Here is a 16,616-nt window from a genome sequence, read left to right as displayed (position 1 = left end):
TTAAAATAATAAAGAGTAACTTAGTAATTTGTTCATATCGAGTTTCCAAATGTTTAACTTTTCAACCTGATGCAGTCCAGACCCGATTATCCGAAGGCCTTGACAAAATATCATTTCTGATAATTGAGTTAATTATAATGTTTGGTTGTCTTATTTTTTACTGTCGAGCTAAAGTATGACCCCTAAACTACGATAAAGTGATTTAGAATTTTGCATTCAAGATGGCGGCCAAAATGGCGATGATAAAATATTGAAAAAATGCATTTTGTAATTTAATTGGCAATCAACTATTCAAATTTGACTAAGTTGAGGTCGCAGAACTCAAATTTAATGTTAAAAGTACAAAAATAATAAAAAAAACAAAAAAAAAAACAATGTTCGTGATTCGATTATCCGAAGTCATATACAAACCTTCGGATGAACAAAACTTCGGATAATCGAGACCTAACTGTACCGTCAAGATCAAGAAAATCATACATTTAATAGCTCTGAGGCCGCAACTTGTTAACCTAAAGACTTTTTTAACCGTTGAATCTGAATAAAAAAAATTAAAATTGATAATATTTGCTATCGTGAAAATAATATCTTCAAGGTTATGAATATTTTGAAGAATATGCTAAAACGAACGAACTCAAAGACGAATATTGTATCTGTTGAAGTTGAAAAATGGCAATCACTTTTTTCTAGTTGACTACAACTACTGTTCTATATGTCCTTTAGGTAAACTCAACCAAACTGGAAAAAATCATTATATATTTGTTCAAATAATTTTGCTCCGACCCTCCGCGTAAGCACGAGAGCAAGCAGCAGTCAAGTGCTCAGTGCTCCATCGTTTTTCGATTTTTTTTCGCCGTAAATTACCGTGATTACCCGCGAGTTTGCTCCTGCAGCATGCCAAAGGCCGGCCGTGGCCGTGGCAGTTCGAGTGCGGCCTCGAAAAACCCGCGAAAAGTTCGTCTACCGGCCGTGTGCAAAAAGGTAAACAAACCAACGCCGTGTCGACCGCCATCGCGCAGGGGAGCGTGAGCGCAGAAGGCATCGACAAAAAGTTGCTACATCCCGGATATGTTCCGAGATCACCAGTGCGAACCCGTTCCGGTACCTCCGGTGCCCCAACCAGTGGCACATCAACATCCGCCAACATCCCCATCAGGAACGAGTTCCAGATGCTGAGCGACGACGAAGAAAACAACAACACCGACGGTAGCAGCACTACCGACGACGACGACGACGATCGTCGTGCACGGAAAAAAGTGCCGACGCCAAAAACGAACAATTCTCCAAAGGAACGTAGACCACCTCCAATTTTTGTTTTGGACACGTTGGTGGACGATATTGACGAGTTGCTGGAAGGCCTCGGATATTGTCTGAAAATCGGTAAGTCGTCAGTGCAAGTCTACACATTTGACAACAAGAACTTCGACCTGGTTGTGGAGAAATTGAAGGGTAAAAACTTCAAGTTCTACACATTCGACCCCGTGCAGAAGACAGCCGTTAAGGTCGTCTTGCAGGGGTACCAAGACCGCCCGATCTCCGACCTCAAGAAGGACCTCTCGGGTGCTGGAATTACGCCGCGTGACATAAAAGTCCTCTCGCGGAAGACAACGGTCACAGGTACACACACACTGTACCTGTTGTACTTCGACCGCGGCACCGTCAAGATTCAAGACCTGCGGCGAACTAAGGCGTTGGACGGGTTTTGGGTAAACTGGCGGTTCTACTCAAAGAACCCGTCGGACGCAGCACAATGCCACCGTTGCCAGAAATTCGGCCACGGCTCGCGGAACTGCAACCTCCCGCCCCACTGTGTGAAGTGCGGTGAAACACACCTCTCTGAGGCGTGTGCACTGCCGTGCAAGGCGGACCTGGGGGACAAGGCAGAGCAAACCAAGGCGCGCATCAAGTGCGCCAACTGTGGCGCCAACCATACCAGCAACTACCGTGGATGCAGTGCACGAAAAAATTACCTCGAGGAGCAGGAAAAGAGAAAGAAGAAAGCAGCAGCGTCCCACCCTCCTCAGCGAAGTACGAGCGTAACCGTGCCGGCTGCTGGGCAGCGTACGGTTCCAGCGGACAACTCAGCATTCCCCCCTGGCTGGGGGCGATCGTTTGCCAGCGTGGTTGCTGCCGGTAGCGGCAATGCGGCCCAGCAAGAAGTCACCGGGGAAGATCTCTTCACCCTGCCAGAGTTCTTTGCTCTCGCGGGGGAGATGATGTCGAGGTTTCGGACCTGCCGTAACAAGGCGGAGCAATTTCTAGCCCTTGGGGAATTAATGATCAAGCACATCTACAGAGGATAAAATACTGTGATTTAGTTGTAAGCTTTTTCTCTTTCTTTCCCTTTTCCTTTGTAATTTTAGCAAGTTTTTTTTTTAATTTTTCTTGCTCTTGTTAGTGCCATAGTTATAGAAATAATTGTTCCAAAATGGATTATGATGCAACACACAGCTGAAAGGAACTCCAAAACTCTGTTATGAACTGCAAAAGAACTGATTGTATCTTGATTATTCACCAATAAAGCCGAATTGAAAATTGAATAATTTTGCTAGACATATTGAAAAAGAACAAAGTGTTCAATTTGATGTTTAAATATATGATACCGTTTGTTTAAAAATCAATAAAAAATTAAATATTTTCCTACAAAGCTTAAGCAAATTTTAAATGCTTTTGCTCAAAAACAAAATTTGTATTAATTGATAGGTTGATTTGTTCTCATTTTAACTAACTTTAAAATGTCTGTCGTTAGTAAAAAGTCTAAAAGTCTAAACCAGCTGATTGCAGATAATTATTTATTATTTTTTGTAAGATATTTTTTACGACTACACTAAAATAAATAAAAATCAAATTTTTGTTTAGCCTAACAAAGATAAAATTGTATTTTCGCACAATAAAGTTCAAAAATGTCTGTTAAAAAATCGAGTAGAAAAATAAGCTGATTTAATAAAATTAAGGTGAGATTTACAGCACTGAAATTAATTTAAACCACAATTCTTTTTGCCTGACCTAATATAATAAAAAAGCTGATTGTTTGTCAGACAATCATTTGCTTATTCAAAACGATTTTGAACAAAAATAGAAGAAAATGAATTTGAGGTTAGGTCAACAGCACTGAAACAAATAATCATAAAATGTTATGCAAAATAACAATGGAGTTAATTGATCGATATATTTGTTTTTTTCTGCAACTATTCAGTTGGATGCCAATCGACAATGAACAGGAGATAAATCAACAGTTTCAAAGAAATTGGGGTGATGAACCACACTGAGAAAAATACAATTCTAATTGCTTTGCTTGATGAAATTCAATTGAATGATTGGGAAACACTGAAATAAATCGAAACCCACTCTCTAACTGTTTCGCATAACAAAACCCGAACAAATGAATTTTAGTATCCCTCAAATGAGAACGTCAATCACCGTGATTGAAACAGTTCTCTCTCACCATTCAAAATGCAACGATTTACACCTTCTCGATGATCTATCTATTGTGATGCCATCAAATATCGGGCCCCGATATCGATCGAAATTATTGATTGTGCTAATGGTTTCCAAATTTGAACCGCGTGCTCAATTCGGAAGCATTCCAACGATTCCCATTGATTGATAGACCCCGTTATAAACTTCAAACCTCCACAATAAAAAAAATGTGGGTGACTTTCAGACATCAATCAAAGTTGGCTATGCACCTTAAGGGGTGGGTTACGTAACGGCAAGATTTACCTCTCATCGCAGCTGCAGTGCATCAGCGTGTTGACGCGCCAGTTGAACACTTGGTACTTGGTCTCGAAGCCCAGGATCCAGAACGGGCAGGACAGATCGTGCTGGCGGCAGCACCGGTCCGCCTTCGAGAGGCCGCCCATCTCGACGTAGTTGCGGGCGCTCCAGCCCTTGCCGCACCACTTGGTCCCGGGGACGCGCAGCATGCTGGACAGATCCCGGCGCTGTCTGTTAGGGTGTTCCCGACGACGACCCGTAAAAAAGGTGTTGTTTTGATGACTTTTCAAGTGTGTTCGTGTTTTGATTAAGGATCACCGGGGAGATTAAGGATTTACAACGCACTACTGGGAAGGACATCGGGACTACAACACAGAGGTTCAGGTAGCAAACGACGAAAGCCGTGTTAAAACAAAGACAACAAGAGCTGCCCCTTAAGTGTTTGGGAAACACATAAATCTTGCTTCATCGAGGGTGTCGGACCCTCGATTTGGGATTCAACTCCTTCACTTTCACACTAATGCGCGCACGTCACCGTTCTTGCTGCTTACCTTTGCCGTCAGAAGGCCGCCGGAAGTTGTAGATTGTTAAGCTAACTTTGGTTCTTTCATCGTAATTGTAACCCTCTTTTCGAGTCGAGGCACGAACTCCAAAAAAAGGATTCCGTACAAATTCATGCAACAGATCAGCAACCTACGCGACATGACTAACGCCGCAACGCTCAATCTGACAGTTGGGCGCCATCTTGCAAACGCTAGTCCCGCTCGTCCGCTTACTAACCCGTTACATGATTTGCACTCCGCCCGAAACCCAACCAAAAACTAACCTTTGATCGCAGCTGCAGTGGCTGATCGTGTACGGCCGGTAATTGAACAGGTCCCACTTGGTGGTCATCCCGGGGATATTGAGCTTGCAGTAGTCGTGCTGCCGGCAGCACATGTCCGCGCGCGAGGCCCCGCCCAGGTGGTGGTACCGCTCGGCGGAGTGACCCCGGCCGCACCACTTGGTGTTGGGCGAGAGGAACCAGTCGGCGATGGCGCGTTTGTGCCTTTTTTTTGGTAGTATTTTTTCGCGCGCGCGGAATTCAACGATAAAATTACGGCAATGGTGGACGGGAGCGAGAGAGAGAAAAAACGAAAGAGAGGAGAAAAAATAATATAAATTATAAGGAAAATATCTTTTGAACAAATTGAATAATGGAGGGAAATTAATTACAAAAAATGGAGAGAAAAACAAACAAACCAAAAAGGAACCAAATCATACACAAATCAACCAAAAAATAAAATAAAGGGTGCCACTATAACTTGTTGAATAATGATGTTTTTGGAGTTGAAGGTGGGTGCCGTTTAGAGTGGAGAGATGGAATTATTTCTTTGTCTAATTAATTGATATTTTTTTCAAATTCATTTAAATAAGCTGTGATTATACTAATTTTCAGTCAGATTTGGAGTTATCAACGTTTTTCAGGGTTGTTAACGATAAAATTATCGATGTTCAGGGCCGTATCTAAGGGGGGTGTTATGGGTGTTCAACACCCCCCATGGAAAAAAATGGCTTACACCCCTAACGCCCCGACAAAAACAAGGCCCGAAGGGCCGCCATTATTTATGATTATCAAAATTTAGTCATCCAGGAAAAAAACTTCACTCTCACTAGATACGCCATCAAGTGAAAAACTCAACTCTCAGTAAATACGTCCTCATAAAAAGATTTGATGCTAAGAAAAAAACTCCACTTTCAAAAAACACGCCCTTCTAAAAATATTCAAAAATTACCATGTTCGTTGACGCCTAGAAAAAAACTACACTCTCGCTAAATACGCCTTTCTAACGCCCCTTTGATCGTTGACGTCTAGAGAAAAACTGAACTGTTACTAAATACGCCCTCATAAAAATATTTGAAAAAAAAAGTTGATCGTTGACGCCCAGAGAAACCTCAACTCTCACTCGATACGCCCTCACATTAAAAAAAAATTAAAATAAACTTTGACCGTTGACGCCTAGAAAAAAATATCTCACTAAATACGCCCTTCTGAAAAGATTTAAAAAATCGTTGACGCCAAAAAATAAACTCAACACTCACTAAATACGCCCTCCGAAAAATAATTTAAACAAATTTGATCGTTGACGCCAACAGAAAACTCAACTCTCACTAAATACGCCCTCATAAAAATATTAAAAAAAAAACTTCGATCGTTGACGCCTAGAGAAAAACTAAACTCTTACTAAATACGCCCTCATAATTTTTTTTGCAAAAAAACTGAATGTTGACGCCTTGAAAAAACCCAACTTTCAATAAATACGCCCTCAGGAAAATATTTAAAAAAAACTTTGATCGCTGACGCCTCGAAAAAACTCCACATTCACTAAATACGACCTCAAGAAAATATTAAAAAAAAAACTTTGATCGTTGACGCCTTGAAAATAACTCAACTTGCACTAAATACGCCTTCATAAAATCATTAAAAAAAAATACTTTGATCGTTGACGCCTTGAAAAAACAAAACTTTCACTAAATATGCCCTCAAGAAAATATTGAAAAAAAACTTTGATCGTTGACGCCTTGAAAAAAAAAAATAAACTCTCGCTTCATAAAAATAATTCAAAAAAACTTTGATCGTTGACGCCTTGACTAAAACTTAATTCCCACTAGATACGCCTTAATAAAATAAAAAAAAATACTTTCATCGTTGACGCCAAGAGAAAAACTTAACATTTACTAAATACTTTGGTCATTGACACCAAGAGAAAAACTTTATTCTCACTAAATGCGCCTCATACAAATATTGAAAATTGATTGGCCAGTATCTAAGTAAAATAGTTACTTAGATCTTTATCGGCCAGATCCAAATCCAAATTTGGCGAAACTGTTTATCATTATACTGCCCCAAAGTTTTACGATTTGCGCCAATTAAAAAAAAACTTTGTCAAATATTGTGGAAACAAAAAATGATAGAGCAATATTCGACTGCTATTTATAAAAGAAATTTGACGCTGATTCAATTCATCGTCATCATTTTGATTAAAATCAAACATGGCAGCATTTTGAGCAATTAAAAAAAATGTTGCATGGATCGATGTAGGTAAATTCTGCTACTGCAAGCTTATACGTTTGAAATTCACATGAGATTTCATTTTGCCCTAACAAGTAAAGTTTGATTCGAATCAAAAATTTGATGACGCAATATAATTCAGCGTTTCTTAAAAAAGCAGTCGAGTTTTGCTCTATTATTTTTTGTATCCAAGATATAACCATTTGAAAACTAAATAAAAAAAATAGGTGAAAATCGTAAAACTAAAAGGGAAAAAAGAAGGGATTTTTGTATGTTTCGATAGCATAAACAGCTCCACTAAATTTTAAGCATGTTCTGAAAAAGTCGATTTCGAGTGGTGTTCCGCTTCGTGAAATGGCCTCGTAAGCAATTATATGGGCAGCTGTCAAACTTCTATGGAAAGTTGCACGGACAAATCAATGTTTTTTTATTTATGAAGCTTTCACAACTAGGAATATTGTTTGCTTATATGTTGGGCAACAAAAATTATTTTTGTCTAATAAATTTAAATATTAGGCCATATAACCATATAACTAAAATCAAACCATAAATGGAACCATTAAAAATCATTAAAAATACAACTTTGTATCATATGAAATTCACCCAAAGAATGCAACCATTTTTCAAAAACTCACTTCAAATATTGCAAAACTTTGAGTTGTGATTTCATGAAATAGTGTTTCAAGTTAAATAACGTTAGAAATTAGATTTTTGACGCAAATTCAATGTTTATCTATTTATTCACAAGTTGAAAATACTAATTTGCCATGAAAAACATTATTTCTGCTTGATATATTTTTTTCATTTCAACTTTGTGGCCACTGAGACAAATTTAAAAGCAATTTTATTGTTGTGGAGCATAGATTTTCACTGTCCAAACACTTTACTTCTCAACAAAAAATCCTAATAATATTTTTTTTTTTTTTTTGATTTGGTACGAACAAATATCGCTGATGTCTTCGGCAAACTTGTTCCTTAAAACACGAACTATAAGCTCATGATATTTAAGAAAAATAAAAAAAAACGACGAAAGCCAAAACGCATAGATCTTACGAGTTGATTTCCATTTTAAATTGATTTGGTCTGGGATGGCTCAAGTTTTTTTTTTTGAAATTAAATATGTCTTTATTGAACATTCTTATAATAATTACATTTCTTTTACATGATAAGTGGTATGGCCTAATGCTCTTCATCTTTGTTGTATTTTTCGTTTTAATATTAACTGATCACATTTATTTATTTGCTTCAAATTGTTTTACATTATTGCATTGAATTGAATACATTTGGGTAAAAAAGAAAAAAAATCACTTTAACAACTAATCCTAACCTAAAACTAAACAAATAAATCCATTGAAATATTCAAAATCACTAGAACGAGTAAACTACGAACTGTATTTTAAGATGAATGCTCCAAGAGTTCTTACTTGTTCCTGGCGAGTTTTGCACCCACGCAGAGTTGTTGTCATCTCGATGAAAATGTTCAAAAGTTCTTGTGGTGAAAACAGGTCACTACTGCCTTCACCCGTTGATGTTGGTTGGTTTTCCCTCGGTTGCTGACTGAAGCCTGGAGGTGTTGTATTCTCTGCAACTCTTTGCCGCTGATTCAACGGCAATGGCTGCAGATTTGGAACCACTCGAGTAGATCCTGCTCCTGGTGACGCCAAAGCAGGAAAATCCACGTCCGTGTATGCTGGTGGTGTTTTGCGACGATTTGGTTGGTGCCTCGTCGTCGCTTGCTGCCGAATTTTCACAAACTCAGCACGTTTTGGGCAGCTTCGATTCTTGGTAGAATGGTCGCCGCCGCAATTGAAGCATTTCGCTTCGATGTTCTCGTTGATTGTTTCGCAAGCTTGAGTTTTGTGCTCACCTCCGCAGGTTGCACAACGACTCTTGATGAAACAGTTCCTTCCACCATGTCCAAACTGCAAGCAGTTCGAACATTGCGTCACGTCACGGTGCACTGGACGATAACGTTCCCAAGTCACGATGATGTTGAAAATTGCCCGAACTGCCTTCAGCTCAGACGGCGTTGTCGATCCTTTCTCGAGATGAACCAGGTACAGTTGATCACGATACTTGATGTCCTTGTTGTGTCTCGTCATCTTGAAGACTTCGATCACGTTCAACTTAAGAGTTTTGAGCTCTTCTTTCAGCACACTCACATCCATGTCGTACAGGCCTCGGAGGACCTGTTTCATGGGGCGTTTACCTGGATCGTCATGGCTGTAGTATTCAATCTTTGTGTTGTTCAGGAAATCCCGAACGTAGTTGTAATCCTTTCTGGTAGGTAGCAGAATTTTGAGTCCATCAGCACACAAGCGAATGGAAGCTCGTAAAGCACCAGATTTGATAAATCCGGTCAGCCACTTTCGCACCGAATCCGATGACGATGTTTTCACAAAAATGGGTGGCAACTTTTCCCGTCGTTCAAATTCTTCCTTCTCGCTCACGTCCACAGGGAGGGTAGCGAACTGGTTTCCAGACGAATTTTGAGCGTCCTTGCTCAAACTGCCTGGCTTTGCAGGTAGCGCTTCGGCATTCTTTAGCTTCTTCAAATCTGCCGATCCTGCTGGTGAGGACCGCCTCTTTTTCTTGCCGTGAGGCATTTTTGCACTTTTTAAGCACTTTTTTGGTTTGTGAGGGACGCACGTCTGACTCGCTTCTCTGCTGATCGCAGACTCGGATGGCTCAAGTTGTGTACTGGTAAAAAAGGCTCTCCTTTAAAATTTTCCCGAAAAATTTGGGGGCAAAAAAAATTACTGATGATAAAAAAAATTAATTGAAAAAAAAAACAATCTAAACTATTAAGGATGCAATAACGTTATTTCAATATTTTCAATCACATATATCACATCAATAATATATGCACGAATAACAATATTTTCATGAACTTATTGATGTTTAGATATTTTTTTAAGCATTACTGTTACAATATATAAAGCAAATTTCACGTTTTTTGATACTCATTTGTTGACTATATACGCCTTTCCTATAACACACATACACCCCTAACGCCTTATGGGAGGAAACACCCCCCATTGAAGAATCCTGGATACGGGCCTGTCGATGTTCGATAACGATAGTTTTAGTCGAAAAGATAACGATAATCTATCACTTTCGTAATTTCAATAATTATTTCAGGGATAATCTTATCGACGATGACGGACGGTAACTCATTTTAAAATCTTTTTATAATTGAAATTTAAATTGAAATGCTTTTACTAAGAAAATATTATTTAAAATGAATAAATATCACTAAATACCGTATTTTTTCGACAATACTAAAATGTTTCATAGTTTGCTATATGAGTAATAAACTAAGCAAAATTGTGTATGCTTTTCACTTTTTCAGAGTTGTTTTTTTTGTAAAATACCGTATTTTTCAAAAAATACTCAAATTTTCATAATTGGCAATATGGGTTTCAAACGAAGTGAAATTGTTTCATGCTCTTCCACTTTTACTAGAGTTTTTTTTTGTAAAATACTATGACTTTAACAAAATACCTTATTTTTTCGAAAATATTAAAAAATTTCTTAATTTTCGATATGGGTAACAACCTAAGCAAAAAATTGTATGCTTTTTTACTTTTATTAGAGTTTTTTAAATGGGATACTAAATTTTTTACAAAATAACGTATTTTTAGTTCTAAAACCTAAAACGATTCGAAATTTGGCATGTATTTCCACTGTTTTCAATTTTTTGGAATCAAATACTAAAATTTTCACAAAATGATTTTTTTTAAAGTACTCAAATTTTCATAATTTGCAATATAGTTCTCAAAGGATTTTAAATTTGCATGCAATTTCATTTAGCCCATTCAGCATAATTCTGCACAATTTTGGTGAATGATCTAGCAACATTTTACACCGTTTGATATGAATATTGCAAATTATAAAAAATAGTATTTTCTAAAAAATACTTTTTTTTTATTTTAGTGTATATTCCAAAAACTAGAAACAGTGGAAATGCATTCGAATGCATTTAGTATTTTCGAAAAATACGGTATTTTGTGAAAATTTTAGTATTTAACAAAAAAATCTAATAAAAGTGGAAGAGAATACAAAAGTTTCGCTTAATTGGTCCATATTGCATATAATGCAAATTTGAACATTTTTGAAAAATATGGTATTTGTGAAATTTGCAAAAAAAAACTCTAATAAAAGTGTAAGACCATACAAAGTTATCGTCCCGATGCTAACGTTAACCATTATCGCTATCGTTAGATGCTAATATTATCGACGACAATTCTACGATTAACATCCTTGGTTTTTATTTCAATCTACAAATCATTTATAAAAACAGCAAGTTTCTATAATTCATGAAATAAAACTGATTTAAACAACTTGGAAATAAAAAATCCAATTTATTCAATCATTTTAAAACAATAATTTAAAAAAGTTTCAAATCTATAATAAAATCAAAAACAAATACTAAGGCATTCATTTTGAATTGATCGTGTTCAAAGAAAATTTTAAAAAGATTTTCTAAATTTTTAAATGTTTGCCTTTGAATTTAAGAGTTATTGAATTTTGAAGTTTGAAGGTTTTAAATGAACCACACTTTTCAATAGAAGTTATTTTAATTATTCCAATTAATAATTTTTTCTATAAAATTTGAAGCGAATTGTGTCTTTAAAATCCTTCAAAACAAATTATTTTTAATCATGGAACCTTTAAAATTTCGGGAATTTAAAAAAAAATTATGTATAACTAAAAATACTTGCAATGAAGTTAAAAGTTTATTTCCAAGTGTTTTCTTTCACAATATCCGTTCTCAGATAAAATCTTGAGAAGGCATGCAGAAAAGGAAATAAACGTACGGCACCAATTTCATGTAGATATCGCAAATTAACGCAAGATATGATAGCAAACGAAACCCCTTCGACAGCCTATAAACTCGTGCGGATTGCACCAACATTTCCCACAACCAGTTTCGCGTGCAACGCAACGCTTGCTTCGTTTGAAAATCCCCATGCAACGTGCGACATCGTTCCACTCGTGTCGCGCAACACTTTTCAACGTCACGCCGTCGCATCTGCGCCCCACTTCTGCGCACAACTCGCAACAAGCAACTGCTCGCGGAGAGCACGCGCGCCCCCAAAAAACAAGAAAGGAGGAATTGATACATATTTACAAATTGGCCACTCCGGTGTCCAAGTACATACGGGGAGCCTCCTCACCGGCAGTGCTGGTGAATTATGTTGAGGTTAGAGTTCAACGACAGAGTGTGGAGGCAGCGCGGCCGGATGTGTTGCGACATGACCAGCCCCAGCGACTTCGAGGGGATGATAAGCGACGAAACTCGCGATTTCTGGCGCGGATGAGAGAAATTGTGCGTGCATTGGTGGTGTGTGCAAGAAGGGTGTGCAAGTGAAGGGTGCAGGTGCAATTTGCATGCTCGCGTGTTCGACAGTTCTCGTAATCTTTGTGGTTACAACACGGTTGCGGCGAAAGGGTCAGGACAAGGGTTAGTACAAAGACGGGATGACGGGATCTACGGATTAGTACGGGTACATGTACAGATAGAGAAAACAAACAAGCTCTAGCTCAATATACCTTTGCAACGTTTCTCCCGCCGTCTGCTGTTCCTGGGGATCGCTGCTCTCCAGACCGTGGGCAAGATCGCGCATCTGCGCGTGCCGCTGATCGCACTGGTGCTTCAGCCGCCTGTAGTTCAACTGCTCGCGCAGATCTTCCGGGACGTCTCCGTCACTCTCCAACCGAACGTACGTCAAATTTCGCAGTCCAAAGGCATCCTGCTGCCACGCCGCCGACTGCCCGTCCTGGAACTCCTGCACGCTGTACTGCAGATCTTCCATTTCCGGTGTCGCCACCCCGTTGTCCAGGTACTCCCGGAAGTCGTGCTCCGATACCAGCGAGTGGTGGTTCAGCGGGACGCTCAGCGGCGAGGTGAAGTTACGTGCCCGGGCCACCTCGATTTCGGCGTAAAATCGGCTCAGAAAATCAGCCACTAGCTTCTTCTGGCGCAGGTACTCGCAGTCCATCAGCTGACCGTCGCTGGTGTAAATCATCTGGATGAAGCTCCGCCCGTCCGACAACTGCCACAGGCTGAGTGATTTGCTGGAAAGAAGAGAGATAAAAAGGTTGCTGATTAGTCGAATGTTTATTGAGTGGCGCCACGCAGCATTTTTTTTGCGTCTTATCAACGCTGACGAGTAAACAGTAGATAAAGATGCAGAAGGTGACGGAAATTTCGCGAATCGAACCCACTTTGTAGGTCAAGTTTAGCGACTTGCGTGAGCTCATTGACTTAAAGCGAATGAAGGAAGTGCGTTCGGGTGAACGTAACCTGTTTGTGGTAGCTGACATCTGTGACGCACCCTTTCTCTTCTATATATCTTGAATATAGAAGAAGATATAATTCAAAATTTTGGGTTAGATTTATTGAGGAGAGCAATAAGCAATGAGTTTTTGTTTTTTTTTTGTGTTTTAATATTATCCTTGGCAAGATATTTTAACATTCTGCGGTTCTAGAGAGCGTCAGTCTGGCTACTGCGCAAAGTGCGGCGGTCTGTTCTGAACTGTAGGTTGGCTGCGACTATAAAGCGCACTTTGATTAGCGCAACGCATTTCACGACCACGTGTCACTTCAGGATACCAAAAACCAGCATGGCTTTCCGAGCATGCTCTGCTTATTTCAGATTTTTTGCAACCACGTGACTTATTCAGATATGAAATGAAGCATGTTGATCGAGCATGCCAACAATTGAGCCTACTAAGGGACCTCTGCGATTTCCGCAACGGCGGGATACGATCGCAGCGGAATGATAATTAATCCTGACACCCGCAATATGATTTGATTCCTCAGATTTTCTGTAAAAATGTTATTTTTTAAATGTTAATCCATACTTGCTAAAATTCAAACCTGTCGAATTATATTTTATACAAGATTGAAGCTTTTTAGAAAGACCATAATTTATACCTTAATTTTCATAACAATTGCAACCCTATTAAAATTTAGCATTAATTGAATTTTCTGGGGTTTTAAGTTTTCACTGAACTTTAATTCCATATTTTCAGAAGTTATTTAGGGATCTTGCAGATTACATTGCGGATTGCTAAAATAACATAAAAAAATTTCCCACCTATAGGCGGGCTTTGACCTAAAAAAAATTCAAAGAACATTTTCCAAGCAATTTTTGATCTTTAAAAAAAGCATTGAAAGTGCTCTTAAAATTTTTAAAAGTTTAGAGTTGGAAATTTGACATGTTTTATGTAATTTTGCCAATGTTTTTAAATCTGTAATTTTTTTCTGGGGTTAACTTCGGCATAACATACATAAATGTTAATGTTTAAAAAATAAGTATTCAGTATTTTTTAATGTCCCAGACTATGACGCATTTTTTCACAATTTAAATTATCACGGTATCATTCTAAAGTAGAAAACATGACGAAAATAAAAAAAAATAAGTTGAAAAAGTTACTACCAAAAAAAATAAAAAAATAACAAGGCAAAATTTTGAAATGTTTTAAAAGTTGGATATCTATAATTGAGAAAATGATGATGAATAGCATTATTTTAATCTTCTCAAAGTGTCATGATTATCTCAATGTACATGATTTTGAATGCATTTTCTGATTCTTTGGACAATTTTCCACTAGGAAAAGGTAAAATAACTTTGTAAATAATACATATTATGTGTATTTGAAACATAATTTAAAAAAAAACTCAAATTTTCAGGCATTTTAAGTAAAACTAATTTCATGTAAAATGTGAAAACTTGTGATTCCTGCTTCGAATTCAGTTTAAAATGCAATATAAATCGAAAATTTTATAAACAAAACTAGTTTTAACGAATTTCAGGCAAAATTCATACATTTCAATAATTTTACCTAAAATTTTTGTGTTTTTTGTTTGAAGTTTTTTTTTAACAAGAAAAACTATGACTATCAAAGCCACCCCGGAATTTCAACTAAGTGTTTTGGATGATTTGAATCTTGAGGAAAACTTTACCAGATGGAAAATATTCCAATCTTTCAATGTCACACCAGTTTACGGTTATGTCAAAAACATTACCTAACCAAGATAAAAGTGAATTAAAAATTCTAGAAATTGAACGAAAAAAAATAAAACAAGAGAAGTAAAGTTATTCGCATAACAAAAGTTGCTCAAACCTTCTTAACACAGGAAAAATAAAACATTTTGAACAACAATTGTGGGTTAAAGTGTTTTTATAAGAGGGGTAAAAAAGAGTTGCTAAAAAAGTTTTATGAAAGCATTATTTCAAAACTTAGACATCTAATTATATTAATTTGCAGTATTTAAATTATTTTTTTAAATTCCAGAGTTAATATTCATTTTTTATTGTGTACACATCGATTGTTGTTGTTGATTTTTTTAGCTGACTGGGTAGACCTAAATTTTTTAAAAAGATTATAAATTTCTGATTAGATCTGACTGGAAACGTCAAGACGATTAGCACATTAAATTATTCAAATGTTTAAGAAGTTGATATAAGCATCTAACCGACTTAAAATTTGGGCGATACCAGTTAAACCATCTGTTAGTGTGACAAAGTTGTTATTTTTGTTCTTGGAAGAACTGGTTCTTACATTTAATTCTTATATAATTATATGCTAAACTCGAACAACCTTGAATCAGGTATTATATTCTTCGCACCAAATCAAGCTTTTATTCCACCATCTTCGGATCGTAACAAACGTAACGCGATCTTCGCAGCTGCTTCTGGAATTTTGCCACACAAAACGAAACCCAACCAAACCTAACTCAGCTCAAACATAATATTTGATGTCAACAACTTGGGCCGGTTCTCGGTCGCTTCAGTGGCGTGTTTAATTACCCAATAATCTCGAATTTCCCAACCCCAGGACCGCGCGAGTTGAAAGTCGCCCGAGCCGACCATTATCAACTATACTATTCACACCACAGAGTAAGACAGAGTCACTACTGCCATTTGATTTTTGGTTCCACTTTGTGGTACATCGCAGGTACATCGCACGCCTGCTACCAGCAAACCTTATGGAGCCAAAAAATAAAATGACATTTCTTCGGACTGCTCGCTCTGTGTTACTCTGTGTTCACACCATATAATAAATTGGCGAATTAAGTTCGGAGTTTTCGCTTTTTATGCCGCCTCGTCAGCGCAAAGTAGGCTGTGCGATCATTCGGGTATTAAAAGCGCACGCTTGGACGTGAAATGTTTAGACGTGCCCGGCTCCCAAAACTCTAAACCGTCAGCTCGGATGATTATGTCGCATAAATATTGGTCTGACAAATGACGCCGATCGTCAGAATACGACCACCGCTCGCGTGACTGTCGACGATCTGCTGTCACGCAGTTTTAACTGCTCGTGAAATGCAAAAGTGCGTAAATTTGACGCGCGGACCTGTTGCATTCGCGTCACGTGATTTATGACGCGGCCCCCAAACTTTGACGCGAGCACGTAACCCATTAAATCCTTAATCGTGGCATGCTGCCGGGGAATTTGGCACTGCCTACTTGATGTGGGGTGGCTCTCCATCAAATTTGACAGCCATTGAATCGAATTGGATGCACTGTGCCCCCCTTCTCTTTGACAGCTGAGTTGGCGAAATTTTCGGCGGCTATAAATAGATCTTGATTGAGGGTTTGACGGGTGGGACAAGTGGGGGCAAAGCGGAAGCCAGGTAATAGCTGGGTCTACACACTGTCTACTCGGCAATCAACGCGCGGTTAAGGAGAAGCCCCCCTTCGGGCGGCTTCGCAGTCCGTCACGGCTGCATTGCTTTTATTTTGATTCTGCTTTGGGCCCCATTTTCGGCAGGCAGCGATCGTACGATATTCCGTGACGTCACGGTCTGCTTTACCCCTTTCACCACCACCGCACA

General features: G+C 38.3%; 1 protein-coding gene across 3 annotated transcripts in view; it reads right to left on the bottom strand.

Moving 5' to 3' along the window:
• Positions 1-16,616, bottom strand: part of LOC120419590 (uncharacterized) — a 49,361-nt gene that overhangs the window by 14,409 nt on the left and 18,336 nt on the right. Inside the window, exons 3-5 of one of the 3 annotated variants that reach the window (XM_039582332.2) lie at positions 12,323-12,847; positions 4,541-4,762; positions 3,721-3,945 (exon numbers count right to left, since the gene is read on the bottom strand). In XM_039582332.2, the coding sequence (XP_039438266.1) occupies positions 3,721-3,945; positions 4,541-4,762; positions 12,323-12,847 (972 nt within the window). The remainder of the gene's footprint in view (positions 1-3,720; positions 3,946-4,540; positions 4,763-12,322; positions 12,848-16,616) is intronic. The other 2 variants (XM_039582329.2, XM_039582331.2) reach the window with 2 other exon arrangements.

The sequence above is a fragment of the Culex pipiens genome, chromosome 2 (assembly GCF_016801865.2).
Source record: "Culex pipiens pallens isolate TS chromosome 2, TS_CPP_V2, whole genome shotgun sequence".
In the NCBI taxonomy this organism is placed as follows: Eukaryota; Metazoa; Arthropoda; class Insecta; order Diptera; family Culicidae; genus Culex; species Culex pipiens.
The sequence above is the reverse complement of the archived record's forward strand: the minus strand, read 5'-3'. Positions and strand labels throughout refer to the sequence as shown.